The 13142-nt window shown below is 42.9% G+C and overlaps 1 protein-coding gene across 1 annotated transcript in view; it reads left to right on the top strand.

Moving 5' to 3' along the window:
• Positions 1–9292, top strand: part of VAT1L (vesicle amine transport 1 like) — a 148794-nt gene extending 139502 nt beyond the window's left edge. The window contains exons 8-9 of the mRNA XM_008139686.3: positions 7089–7172; positions 9194–9292. Coding sequence (XP_008137908.1) covers positions 7089–7172; positions 9194–9292 — 183 coding nt within the window. The remainder of the gene's footprint in view (positions 1–7088; positions 7173–9193) is intronic.
• The last annotated feature ends 3850 nt before the right edge of the window (positions 9293–13142 follow it).

The following is a 13142-nucleotide window of genomic DNA, read 5'->3' as shown; positions in this document are numbered from 1 at the left end:
TTTTTGAAGGGTCTTTGGACTCCTTATAAATCTAAACCTCTTCCACCAGCTCTCATATTTGGCAATTCCAGGTGAAAACATTCAGGGAGCATGGAATGGTATAGTTACTAATCTGTGAATAAATAAAACCCAAAGTATCTGGAGGAAAGGTAGCTACATCATTAATAAGGTACTAGAGTGCTCCAGACAGAAACACAAAGTATCTCTCCCCAGTTGGAGGATTTGGGTAAAATATTCAAATAAAGTTCCAGCTGAACTTATATTTTGTTAGCTCTGCCACTGTCCAGTGGAATTTCAGGAGCAGTGGGAGCTTGGTTTATTTCTTAGTCCATGTCCAGCACACTTGAAGAGCTTAAGCGATTCATGAGGATTTTCAAAATGTAACTCACCATCATCACCCTCAGTGCTCTGTGCCTTCACTGACTCATTTTCTGAGTAGAGCAATATTTAATTAGATGATTTATTTGTCCTTCTACTTAGCTGAGTCACAAACTTCTCTTGACCTTCAAGTCTCAGTCTAAAAGTTACTTCCTTTCAGTTGTTTTCCCTGGTTTTCATCCTTCTCTCAACCCCAATAAATTCCTCTTTTGTTCCCCATCACAACTCAAATGTCTTTTTCTGCAGGAAACAGAGATCATCTCCTGTACCTTTTTATGTTCCTCACAGGGCTCACATGATGGAATAAGCATCCTTTGGGTTTCCCCTTCAATTCTATTCAACCATCCAAGTCCAACACTGGGAAACATCCTACCTAATAAAAGGGAAGTATGCAAATAACCATCACTCTGCTACGCCCATGATTGGGCCAGTGGGAGGCTGGGGGCGGGACTCGGGGTGGCTGATTGGGCTGGCGGGAGGAGCGGGAGGCGGGGACTCACGAGTCCCTGCGGCCCCCCCCCCCCCCCCCCCCCGTTCCTCCCGACAGCCCCAACGGCCAGCCTGCGCTACGGGAGGACCCATGAGGCTGGCAGAAGGCACCGGTGGCGGAACTTGGGGTGGCCGATTGTGTGGCTGCTGGCACCAGTTTTCTGCCAGGGTGGCCGATCGCGATGGCAGGAGGCGCTCCGATCAGCAGGTGGCCAGAGGAAAACTGGTGCCAGCAGCCAGGTGAAGGAAGGTCTATTGCACGAAACTTCATGCAACAGGCTTCTAGTTGTTAAATAATATAAAACAAACAGTGGAGGCAATTCACAATTCATTCGATTTTTTTCATCTTTTGCTATAGTTCAAAATATAGTAGGCTAAAAAGATACAGTTTTGGCTTGATTGTGGAATGCAGATTTCTGCAGAACATGACCATGATATATATTTGATCAAGAGGGTCTCTGTCAACCAAGTATCCAGGGGAAAAGGATCAGCTACTCCATTCAGATTCTATTTTTTGGCTTTTTGCATTCCCCTCTTCCTCACTCTTAAAACATTCTTGACCTCTTCTAAGCTAGTGTTCATACTAATAGCCTCTTTAAAAATCCTCTTGGAGCATCCACATTGCCTGTCCTATAGCCAAGCAGATACTTCTCTTATGATAGCAACTTAATGTTTCCCTTCCTTAAAAAATAACAGCCATCCTTACAAGGCCGACTAGATTGGGGCAATAATGGTGACAAGGGTACAATATTTAAGGATGTGCTCACTCTCAGGTTCTGACCCAGCACTTGCACGAACTTGAGAGTGAGCACCATCTTAAACTTTGCACCCCTGTCACCTCTCTTGTCTGATCCTACTCCATGCCATGCATTATTTTTTTAGCAAGAGAATAAAAGCAAATTTAATTCATATTTATGGGAACTCCACAGGCATGAGAGGGTCCTCCCTACATTACTGCAAAGATCCCATATGCAACTGGTCCAGAAAGAACTCGAGTGTTAAAATCTTTTCTCTGCCTTTCCAGTGGGAGAGTCCATAATCCCTGATGTTTCACTTCTCCAGTCACTTTTCCGTTGATGTAAAAATCTCTGGGGCTCACTCCCTTTCAACTCCTGCAGTTACTTGACAGAACACAGAAATCAGATTCCAAGTCTACATGCAATGAACGTGTTACTTTTCAACACCCACTTTGGATTTTATAGAATCCCAAAGATGTCCATTGTTAATATCATAGATGACTTTGGTAGATTTTCTTCTTAATTGCAATATGACTCATTTCTTGTTTTCAAATCTTTTAATTTATCATCTAATCAGCACAGTGATCCATGGAATAATCCATCTTTATTTTATTCCTATTTTAGGTGGCTAGGCTTATTATTATTCATAACACAAGCCCAATGCTTTGATTATTAAGTGGTATCATTTGTATCCTAATGACTTGGTGCCTTACATGTCATTCAAAGGGAAATTGAATATTATGAAACATTAAATGAGACCCTCTTTACCCAAGTGTGAAGGAACTGACTATTCAGTTAGAAGGTGACTAGAAGATATTCTAGAGTTGTATGATCCAGTGTGGCAGCTGCATCCTTGGAAACTTTGGAACATAGTACCAAAGACCTCAACCAATGTTCCCAGCATCTTGCCCCACATTCCCTTTTGCTCCTTGTCCCCATGCCGACTAGCCTCTCTTCAGTCTCTCCTTTCATATTCTTCTCCCTGTGCTTGCAATGGTCCTCTCTCCCTTCTTGTCTTAGGTACATCCTGTGCATCCTTTAAATCTCAGCTAAATTATCACTTCTTTAGAGAAGCCCTCTCTAATCTTCCCAACCAGGTCAAATCCCCTATCCCAGTGGTCAGCAAACCGCGGCTCGCGAGCCACATGCGGCTCTTTGGCCCCTTGAGCGTGGCTCTTCCACAAAATACCACGGCCTGGGCGAGTCTATTTTGAAGAAGTGGCATTAGAAGAAGTTTAAGTTTAAAAATTTGGCTCTCAAAAGAAATTTCAATCATTGTACTGTTGATATTTGGCTCTGTTGACTAATGAGTTTGCCAACCACTGCCCTATCCATATTCTCATAACACCATTGTAGAGTTACCAAGTGGCAATCTTACATTTATTTGAGTCATTCTTTGGTTGATTAAGGCTGTGTCTCCTGTAAGATCATAAACTTCATGAGGGCAGGGGATCTTGTAGGTGTTTTCTCACCATCATTTTACCAGGCTTCCAGAAACCCCACCTCTTCTAGTAACATTGCAGACAGAAATAAGAATGATCATAACTACTGCTCTTCTGCAAACATGGTCTGAGCCAATTATATCTTCCCTGTGGGTCATGCTTGCATGCCATCTTGAATGCCAATGGACTTTGCTGATGCATGAACCAATGGTACAGGATCAACTCTGATAGGTCGGGACCCATGTGAGAGCTAAATAAATAAATCAGGAACACATTTTTTTTAATTGTGAAATTATTATTTTGATGATTAGCCTATTTAATAAATGAAACTGGGATTCCCTTAGGATAGAGAAAGTATATGTGTGTCACCCCTTACTCTATAAACAGATCCTGGGATAGGGCTTTGGCACCTTTGACTGAGTGATTGACTGACTGAATAAGTGAATGGATAGAATAGCAATTATCACTTAACATATGAAAAAGTTGAGAGACAAAGTTATGATGTGACTTGATGGAGTGACATTACTGAGTCAAAGCAGAGCCTAGAACTTAATGATGCTCCCACTGCCTCCTGCCACCATCCCACCATCCACTTAGGACGGTATTAAGGTGTCCTCCACAGGACAAGAAGTGTCAGAAAAGGATCAGATGGCCTCCGTACTCAGGATTTTGGCCTCTTAAGGTGTTTGAATGATGTGGCTCAAATTCCTTTCTACTGTCTAGATGAGAAACCAGCTCCAGTGGAGATGGCCTGAGTATGCCCAGAATCCCTAGTACTGGAAAATCCTGCTACTAAGACCAGATCTAGCCAGCCATGCAGCTGGCAGTGGAGTCTCAGACTGGGTGTGGGGAACCACACCCTGATTCTGAGCAGACTCCACTAGGCCACCCAGGCAGCACTCAGCAGGCCACCAAGGGGGGCAGGGACTCTGGGATACAGGATAGACAGAACAGAAACCTCTGGGTTTCTCATCTATGAAACTGTAATGCCAATACTCACCTCAAAGGCTTGGTGTACAGATAAAATGAAGCAGCATCTGTAAAATGCCTCATACTGTGCCGGATAAAGAATTGATCAAAAAATGGTAGTTTCTTCTTTTCTAAGTTATCATCAAAAGGACTCTTTCACATCTCCAAGAGCAGCTAAGATGATATAAACTCAAGCAGCACAACTCGGGGTCAGACTTCTCTTGGAAAAACTCCTAACCCTCTCTCCATCCCCCACGTAGGAACTTTAAGGACTCAGTTCATTTCAGAAAGAAATGTATAAAAGAATAGGCAGATTACAGCCAGCCCTGCAGGGGGCTTTTTTTTTTTTTTTTCTAGTATCACAATAAGCATTACCTGGCAAGAAAACAGCCTTTTCTGCTTCCCTGGGCTCTGTCTTATTGGAGAAGCAGCCTAAAAATTGTTCCTAATCTCTAAGGAGTTTCCAGATGTTTAATGACTTGCGGGGTAATAAACCACTGAATTCTGGGAAATCATTATGTGAGGTGTTACCTACCACTTTCCTCTGACTTTGAGAATCAAACCAAGCGATATGGTCTGGGCAGAATCAGGAAAAGCATCAGTTTTGAAATCTGACAAACCTGAGTTTGAACCACAATTCTATTGTTGATAGATATAGAATCTTAGAACAAATTGCTTATCCCTTTGGCACTGAGGTACTTATCTATAAAATGGGTATGATATACTATATCTTGAAAGGTAAGAAATCTTTTGCAAGATAAGAATGTATTAGTTAGCGATTGCTGCGTAACAAATTACCCCCCACCCCCAACATGTATTAGCTTAAAACAACATTTACAATCTTACAGTTTCTGTTTGTGAGGAATCTGGGCATGGCTTAGCTGGGTCCTTTGGCTCAGGATCTCTCCCAAAGCTGTCAGCCAGGGTTCTGGTCTCATTTCAAGGCTGAATTGGGGAAGGACCTGCTTCTAAGCTCTCTCACTGGCTGTTGGCCTTGCCATGTGGGCCTATGGAGATAGGGCAGCTCACAACAGGGCAGCTGTGTCATCAGAGCAAGAAGGCAAGAAGAGTCAGAGAAAGAGAGAGACTGCAAGACAGAAGTCACAGTCTTTTATAACCTAATCTTGGAAGTGACATCCCATCACTTTTGTTGTATTCTACTGGTGAGAAGCAAGTCACTAAGTCTAGCCCACATTCACATGGGTGTGTCAGGAAGTGACCGGTAGAAGCTGTCTGCCACGATATTCCAAGATTCTCAGTAAATGGCAGCTGCTACTATGACCAACTATGAGAGTACTTTGCAAAGCAACGTTCACCACAGAAATAGAAGAAATCCACTGGATTATGTATTATGATCAAGAAATTTGGCAATAAGGGGGTGAGGGCATGAGTGGGGGTGGGGAGTGAGGGGCAATGGGGGGGATAAGGACTCATATGTAATACTTTAATCAATAAAGAAAAAAAGACATTTAGCAATCATATGACACTATCAGTCTATTATAGATGCTGATTCTATCCAAAGACTACATTTAGAGATGCATTTAATTTATATTGAATACAGCTTTGATTACTTGTTACCAAATGACAATGTTTGGACATTAGTTAAAAGGCACACATTTCCCTTACATAATGTTTTAGCATATATCTAGTTATTTTCAGATGTCCATGTTTTTATGGGGATGCACATACAAATATGCATCTTGATTTTCTCACTTAGCAATATTATAAAGGCATTTTATCCTGCTGTACATTCTTTGTAATTAGCACTTTAAGAGCTACGTAACATTTCTATTCAGTAGAAAAATGTAAGAATCATGGTTTACTTAACCATTCCCTTTTTCTGTGTGTGACACATAAGTTTAATGTTTTGCCATTAAAAAACAATGCTGTGATTGAGTGTCTTTTGTGTGGTAAGTTTCCTCCCCGATAGCTTGAATTATCTCTTTAGGATAAAATCCCAGGAAAAGCAATTAGAATGCACACATTTTAATGGCTCTGTCAAGTTTTACCCAAATGAGAAAACGGCTTTGGGTTTTATATAAGCAAACACTGCTCCATCAGCCCCAGATTGAGTTCCTCAATGGCAAACACCCTCACTTAGTTTTTAATTTTTTTAAAAACATGGCCTCTTGCCTCTAAGCAACATTTAATGACTATTGTGGGCTAAATGGGTGAACAAAAATATTTAAAAATTTGAGACTTTAGGAAAAATATTTAGGCTAAATGTATTGAAACTTTTTTTTTTTTTTTTTAAATCAGGAGATGTTGAATTTTCATTTAGAAATCACTAAGAGATGTGAAGGAAGTACCCATGCCAAGCACTGGGCTCTCTTTTGCCCTTTTCTTATCCGTTTAATACTCACAGCACCCCCTACAGTTCATTTTCCACACAGCAACGGAATAAAATGCCCAAAGCATAAATCAGTGTGTCAAACCCTGCTTTTATAAAGGATCCCAGGAAACATCTGTTGGCCCCCATCATTTGGGGGAAAAACCCAACACAGTAGGTCTTCTTTTATGGAGAGAATAGTAGTTCTCTGGAAATGTCTACTTACTTGTACACAAAATTTTCACCCTGTTCTAGGAATTATGGGAATTTTTTAAAAACGTAGTTCAGTCCAGGGAATGAGTCATTTAACCAAACTGTGGGCAGATTGATAAAATATTTAGGTAAGCAGATGACAAGTGACCCTCAAAAATAATTTTACTGATCAAAATTTACTCTGGCTAAAGTGCCCTGCCACTGAAGCACATAACTCTTAGAACTCCACAGTAAACTCTCCACCCCTTCACACATGGCCCTTTTTTTAAAAGGAATTTTAATTTAATTATTTTAAGAGCAATCACACTCATATTTTAGACCCAGAAGACCAAGTTGTTTGTACAGATCAGAGTGCATGAGTGACACAACCAGAATTTATTTGTACCCAACATCCAAACCCATTTCAGGTTTTGCCAATAAACTTGAACCACAGCGCCCCCTGGTGGGAATGTGGTGGCTTTGCTTTTCCAGACCCTCTACCCTTGGGAGACATCGCACCTAACCTGCGCTTCCGTTTTTTCTCCCGCTCAGGTGAAGGAGGCCATGCAGCGGATCCACGACCGAGGGAACATCGGCAAATTAATTCTGGATGTAGAGAAGACCCCGACTCCACTGGTGAGTCAAAAGCAGAGGGATCCGTTCAGTTCAACACAAGAGGTCTGATCAGGTGCAGGCACAGATGGGGCAGGGAGAAATATAGCAGGCCCTGGGCTGGCGGAGGTGACCAGTGATATCAAAGGATGACGCAAATAAGGGATGCCACAAACTGAGATAAATGCTGAGAAGGAACGGAAAATTCTTCAGTGAGAGCCTTCCAAGAGCAATCCGAGGGCAGTCAGGAAAGGATAGAAACAATGACCTGTGTCTATGACAAATGCCATTCATTGGCTGTCACGAACAGGAGGAATTCCTGGCAAAAAAATCTAATAAATTCACATGCACATACTCGACAGACTGATGCCAACAGCCTCTGAGATGGCTTCTGATGATTGCATTGCTTTTGTTTTCTCTGATCAAGATAAAACCCTTATATCCAGGGATCTCACCAGGAATGAAGCATGTCAATCCCATCCCATAGGCTCTTGCAGTGGCCACTTGAGGTGGGGGGAGGGACCAGGTACTAGTGTGGCAGTCAACACAGCAGCTTTCACCAGACGGCATGATTCAAAGTTCAGCTCTGAACTCCTGTGTGTGACCTGGGCAATTACTTTGCCACAATTACTTTGCTGCAATTTACAGTCCCCGTCTGTAAATTGGAAATTGATAAATTCTCAGTTAGAATGATATGCTAAAACACTGTCTCACACACACTAAATTCTAGGAAAGGTTTGACAAAGAAAATACTTAGGAAGGGTTTCTGTTTTCTCACATGTTTAATCTTGGAGCTACTTCAGTCATTTATGAAAGAGCAAGACCTAAAATGTCTTGCATGTTTTAGTGTAAGGTGTGTATTTTTTACAAGTGTTTACTGGGCTTTCATAATCATCATTTAGTTTAGGTATGATGGCCATTTTTCTCAATGAAGGACTGTTAAATGAGAGGGCATTTTACAATGTGTAAGTCACTGATGACAATATGAATATAGCTTATTAAATGCTTACTAAGTTCCAGGTCTGTGCCAACAAGTGTTTTAAGCAGATGAGGGACCAAGTTAAGAAGGATAAGATGGCTTGTACCTGGGTCTTCTGTGTACCTGTGCTGTGTTCTTTAAACATGTGACCAAGTCTATTCCAGCCCCATCAGTATAATGCAGACAGGTAGAGGCATCCTGGTCTGCTTGGTGCTTTCAAGCCAAATCGCTGGCACTGGCTTCCCACACGTCTTCTTACCCATGAGGTCCTGCTGGGCTCCAGGGCTGGCGGGAAGGCCTGTTTGATGTCAAAGGTGTGTGTATGGTGGGGGTGGGGTGGGGTCTTATCAGAGCAGAATCTGAAAGGCAGACCTTTTAATGTGAGAACTGAAAACCTGCCTTGGCTCATATATCATTGCTCTTGTTCCTGAATCTCAGGAGGACTTTTACCTCGGGACTTAAGGAAACAGAGATGATGGAGAATGGGCCAACTCAGACCTGTATTTGGAGCATCTCTAGGGTGGGTGGAGGCTACAGCCCAGCTGGATGGAAGAGTAGGCTCAAAGGAATCATCTCCCAAATTTCAAATACATGCACTCAAATCCTTAGCTCAGAGACGGCTTCTTGGGGTGCCCAACATAAGGCAGCTAATACCACACTGCCTTCCTGGGGAAGCAAGCAGTGCAGGGTTTCCTAGCTCTTGGCCTTTAAAGAAGTCCTTCCAGCCGAAACCGGTTTGGCTCAGTGGATAGAGCGTCGGCCTGTGGACTCAAAGGTCCCGGGTTCGATTCCGGTCAAGGGCATGTACCTTGGTTGCGGGCACATCCCCAGTAGGGGGTGTGCAAGAGGCAGCTGATCGATGTTTCTCTCTCATTGATGTTTCTAACTCTCTATCCCACTCTCTTCCTCTCTGTAAAAAATCAATAAAATATATTTTAAAAATAAATAAATAAATAAATAAATAAAAATAAAATAAAGAAGTCCTTCCACGTGGCTTCATCAGATGCTCAGAAAAGGTGGGGGTTAGGTTGCAGAGCCCTCTCACAAGTCTACTGTTGAATTACAGATGGCCAATGACAGCACGGAGACCAGCGAGGCCGGAGAAGAGGAGGAGGACCATGAGGGGGACAGCGAGAACAAGGAGCGGATGCCCTTTATCCAGTAACCCAGGACCCGGCCAGAAGAACGAAGGATGGTTTGAAAGAAGAGGAGCCACCGAAGAAAGCTCTTCTGTGCCCCAGTGAACAAATGCTGTAGTCCAGTGCGTGTCGTGTTTGTCTGCAGTCAGCTGAGCTAAAAAGCTTTGATCACTGTTGTTTTTTGAAATTAAGTGCCAACCCCATTCCATGCAGTGTTATGTCCCTCCCCCTCTGTGTATTACACTCTCCTATTTTCCCTGTTTCAAAACCATCTATCTTTGACTCCTTCTCGATGGTTCTAGAACAGTCTGATTAATACAAGTCCACAGGCCCCATGCCTAGGAGACTAGACACGGGCAAAGCCAAGTTTGGATTGAAAGGTGTCATCACAGAGCACTATCCAGTTCCTAGAATTCTTCAGGCCAATGACACTGTTCACTGCCAACCACCCAGGCCTCTGCTGAGAGCACTTGCCGATTTGGCTGGCAGAATGAGAATAGGCCAGATGATTTCATGAGCCCATAAATTTGTGATCTCTCCAAACAGTACTTTCCCTCTCCCCCAACTTCCTTCAACTGCTTCATGGTCAGAAGGTTGAACTGTTGTCCTCTCGCCTTCTGATGCTCAATCCCTTCGCTGGTTCTTATCCATAAACACAGGGAAACAAATATGAAGTTTTCGGGATAAAAGATGGGTCAACAGCATGTGTTTGAAGACCAGCCACAGAGATTTCTCTCTGAAACCACATCTCATGAGCAAAATCCTCTCCCTCCCCCACCACATAGACTGTATTTTAGTTTTAAGAAAACTCACCACATGTGGGCCTATTTCGGAAATCATTACTGAGAATTACCTGTGTTTGCACACTTGCTTTTGGTATTACCAATTTTGCTACATTCATTTCCTAGAATTGAACAGTCACGTTTACCATGGATCCCCCAAGGAAGATCTCCGTGGTAGACCATATTTGGAAAAAAAAAATCAGTGAGCATCCTTTTACTTGCCAAAGTGTGTTCCAACATGTAACAAATTCTAGTGGTATAAGAATTCAGTATCAGATGCCAAATATGTGGTTCCTCTCCTCTGAAATATAAAATTATGGTGCAGATTCTTTGCAGGGACCCTGCATTGGGCAAATTGGGGACCAAACTCCTTGATTACACACCTTTGTTCAATTTTCTAGCTCCTAAACTTCTAAGAAACCCTGCCCTTTGCCCCACCCCACTTGGCATGGCTGAGGTGAACAGTTCCCCTGCAGGAAGAGAAAGAGGCTCAATGTCTCCACAAGGGTGCTTCTCATTCCCTCTTCCCAAAAAGGTGACTCCATCCCTCCTAAACCAAGCTGGGAACACAAGAAGCCCACAGGGTTAGCACCCCAGCTCACTTTACATGCTGGAAGATATTGGGGGGTTCCCACATTGCCCGATCTCTCCACCAACGAGCCCTAAAGGTAGACCAACTCTTCCTCAACGTGATGAAAAATGCATTTCAGCAATTACCTATTTCATTTTCAGTCCTTTTGTAACAAATGTCGCCTCATTAATCATGTTCTTTTTTTTCTCACCCTAAGCTCGTGATGATGACTTATTTATGCCAAATATTTATCTGAAGGGAGAGTCTCTCGTTGTGAATGTCTGTGGGAAATATGAAGACAAGAAAGGGTGCTGCCATCTCATGTGCAGAGATGAGAGTATCTCAAAGAGGACACAACATCCTCTTCTCCCTACACCCCAGGACTCCCCAGCATCCCAGTTCTGTGCCATTTAGAGAGATGATGTTGAGGTGTTATCCCAATACCTTTGCCAAACGCTGTATTATTGGTCATTCTTTCTCCCATAACCAAGCTGACAATGGGGTCTTAAGAAGACCATTTCTTCCATTTTGTCCAGCTACCCAAGTGACATTCCTGGTAAGCTGGACAGAAATGGCATTTTCTAGAGCTGGGGGAGCAAAGAGCCACTGGCCGTATCAGGGCTCTCCTCGGCCAGGTGAGTGGGACCCCACATTCTTGTTACATCCAGGGGAGAAGCCTAAAAGTAATTCCTCCCCAAATCTGTTTTCTCAACTAGCAAGATTAATAGAATAATCACAAACAATGCCAGTTGGTTCAAGAAAACCCTTCTGTCCCCTCAGAATATAGAATGAGAAAGCTAGAATTTGACCAATATGATTAATTAAGTGCCACGAAGAACAGGAAAACAAGAGAATCAAAACGATCTGTGTAATGCACTCTGATCCCAAGCACCTTCTTTCCCGTCATGTGATGGTTTTCTGAAGGAGGTTTAAGAAGGTCTCAGTTTGCCTTAAAGGAACTGTGAAGGCTTCTCTGTAATCTAAGCTTGATTGGAGAGAACTGCAACATTGTCTAATGTATTTGTGGCTTTAGAGCTTTTGTTATATTGTGCCTACAAAGCAAATTATGTTTACACAAAAATATAAATAAAGTATTCAGCATAGCATAACCCTGCCTGGCATCAGTTACTCCACATCAATGGTTGTTGGAAAAGCACACACTGAAATATAAGGAACGGGTGGCTAAAAGAGGATGAGGAACTAGAGACAACATAGAAAATGTAGGGTAGAGATGAGACAAGTCTTTAAACAGACATTCAAGTTTCTTCAAGTGAGAAAATAAAAGAACTACTAGAGACTTCATATAATAACTAGAGGCCCGGTGCATGAAATTCCTGCATGGGGGTAAGGGTCCCTCAGCCTGGCCTGCACCCTCTTGCAGTCCAGGAACCCTTGGGGGATGTCCAACTAATGGCAGGGAGTGGGCCTAAGCCATCAGTCAGACATCCTTAGCGCTGCCACAAAGGTGAGCGAGGCTCCCGCCACCGCCACTGTGCTTGCCAGTCGTGAGCCAAGCTTCTGGCTGAGCAGCGCTCCCCCTGTGGGAGAGCATTGACCACCAGGGGGCAGCTCTTGCGTTGAGCGTCTCCCCCCTGGTGATCAGTGAGTGTCATAGCAACCTGTTGTTCTGCTGTTTGGTCGATTTGCATATTAGCCTTTTATTATATGAGATAATAATAATTGGAATGGCATTTATAAGGCACCTACTATATGCTGTTAAAAGAGCTACATACAACCCAGCTGGCATGGCTCAATGGTTAAGCATCGACCTATGAACTAGGAGGTCATGTTTGGATTCCTGGTCAGGACACAGCCCAGGTTGTGGGCTCCATCCCCAGGGTGAGGCGTGCAGGAGGCAGCCGATCAATGATTCTCTCTCATCCTTGATGTTTCTACCTCTCTCTCCTTTTCCCTTCCTCTCTGAAGTCAATGAAAATATTTGGGGGTGGGGGAAGAGTTTATATACATATGCATTAACTCGCTTATCTTTTCCACAGCCCTGAGAAGTAAGGTTTATCATTATGCCCATTTTATAGGTGATAAGCCTGAAGCATAAGAGAGGTTTTGTCCTTTTCTAAGATCAGACAGCAAGTAAGTGATGGAGCCAGGATTTTTCACCACACTAGAATTCATGCTCTTTAATGCCCTGCCATGCTTTCTTGTCTTAAATAAGGCTAAAATATGATGCATTTCAAATTACCACCCTTTGGTCACTAGAAATACTTCAGGGATTCTGTTTCCTCTGATTTCAAGAATATGTCTGTCAATTCGTTTTGCTTTGTAGCAAATAATATGCCTATCAAGAAGCACTTCTTTTCCCTGGCCTTCCCTCCAAGCGTTCGAGTGAAGTGCTGATTTTAAAACTCACACGTCTCCACCATTTTTATTTTCTTGATCTAATATCCTAAAGGCCATCAACAAAATACACAAAAGTAAATCTCCAAAGGCTAAGACTTCACAAAAGAGGAATTTGTGATTAGGGAGGATTTACCTTGTTTACCATATTTCTCAGCAGGAAGCCAA

This window comes from Eptesicus fuscus, chromosome 21 (assembly GCF_027574615.1).
Source record: "Eptesicus fuscus isolate TK198812 chromosome 21, DD_ASM_mEF_20220401, whole genome shotgun sequence".
NCBI classification, from domain to species: Eukaryota; Metazoa; Chordata; class Mammalia; order Chiroptera; family Vespertilionidae; genus Eptesicus; species Eptesicus fuscus.
Note: the sequence above shows the minus strand (reverse complement) of the source record. Positions and strands in the feature narration are given on the sequence as shown.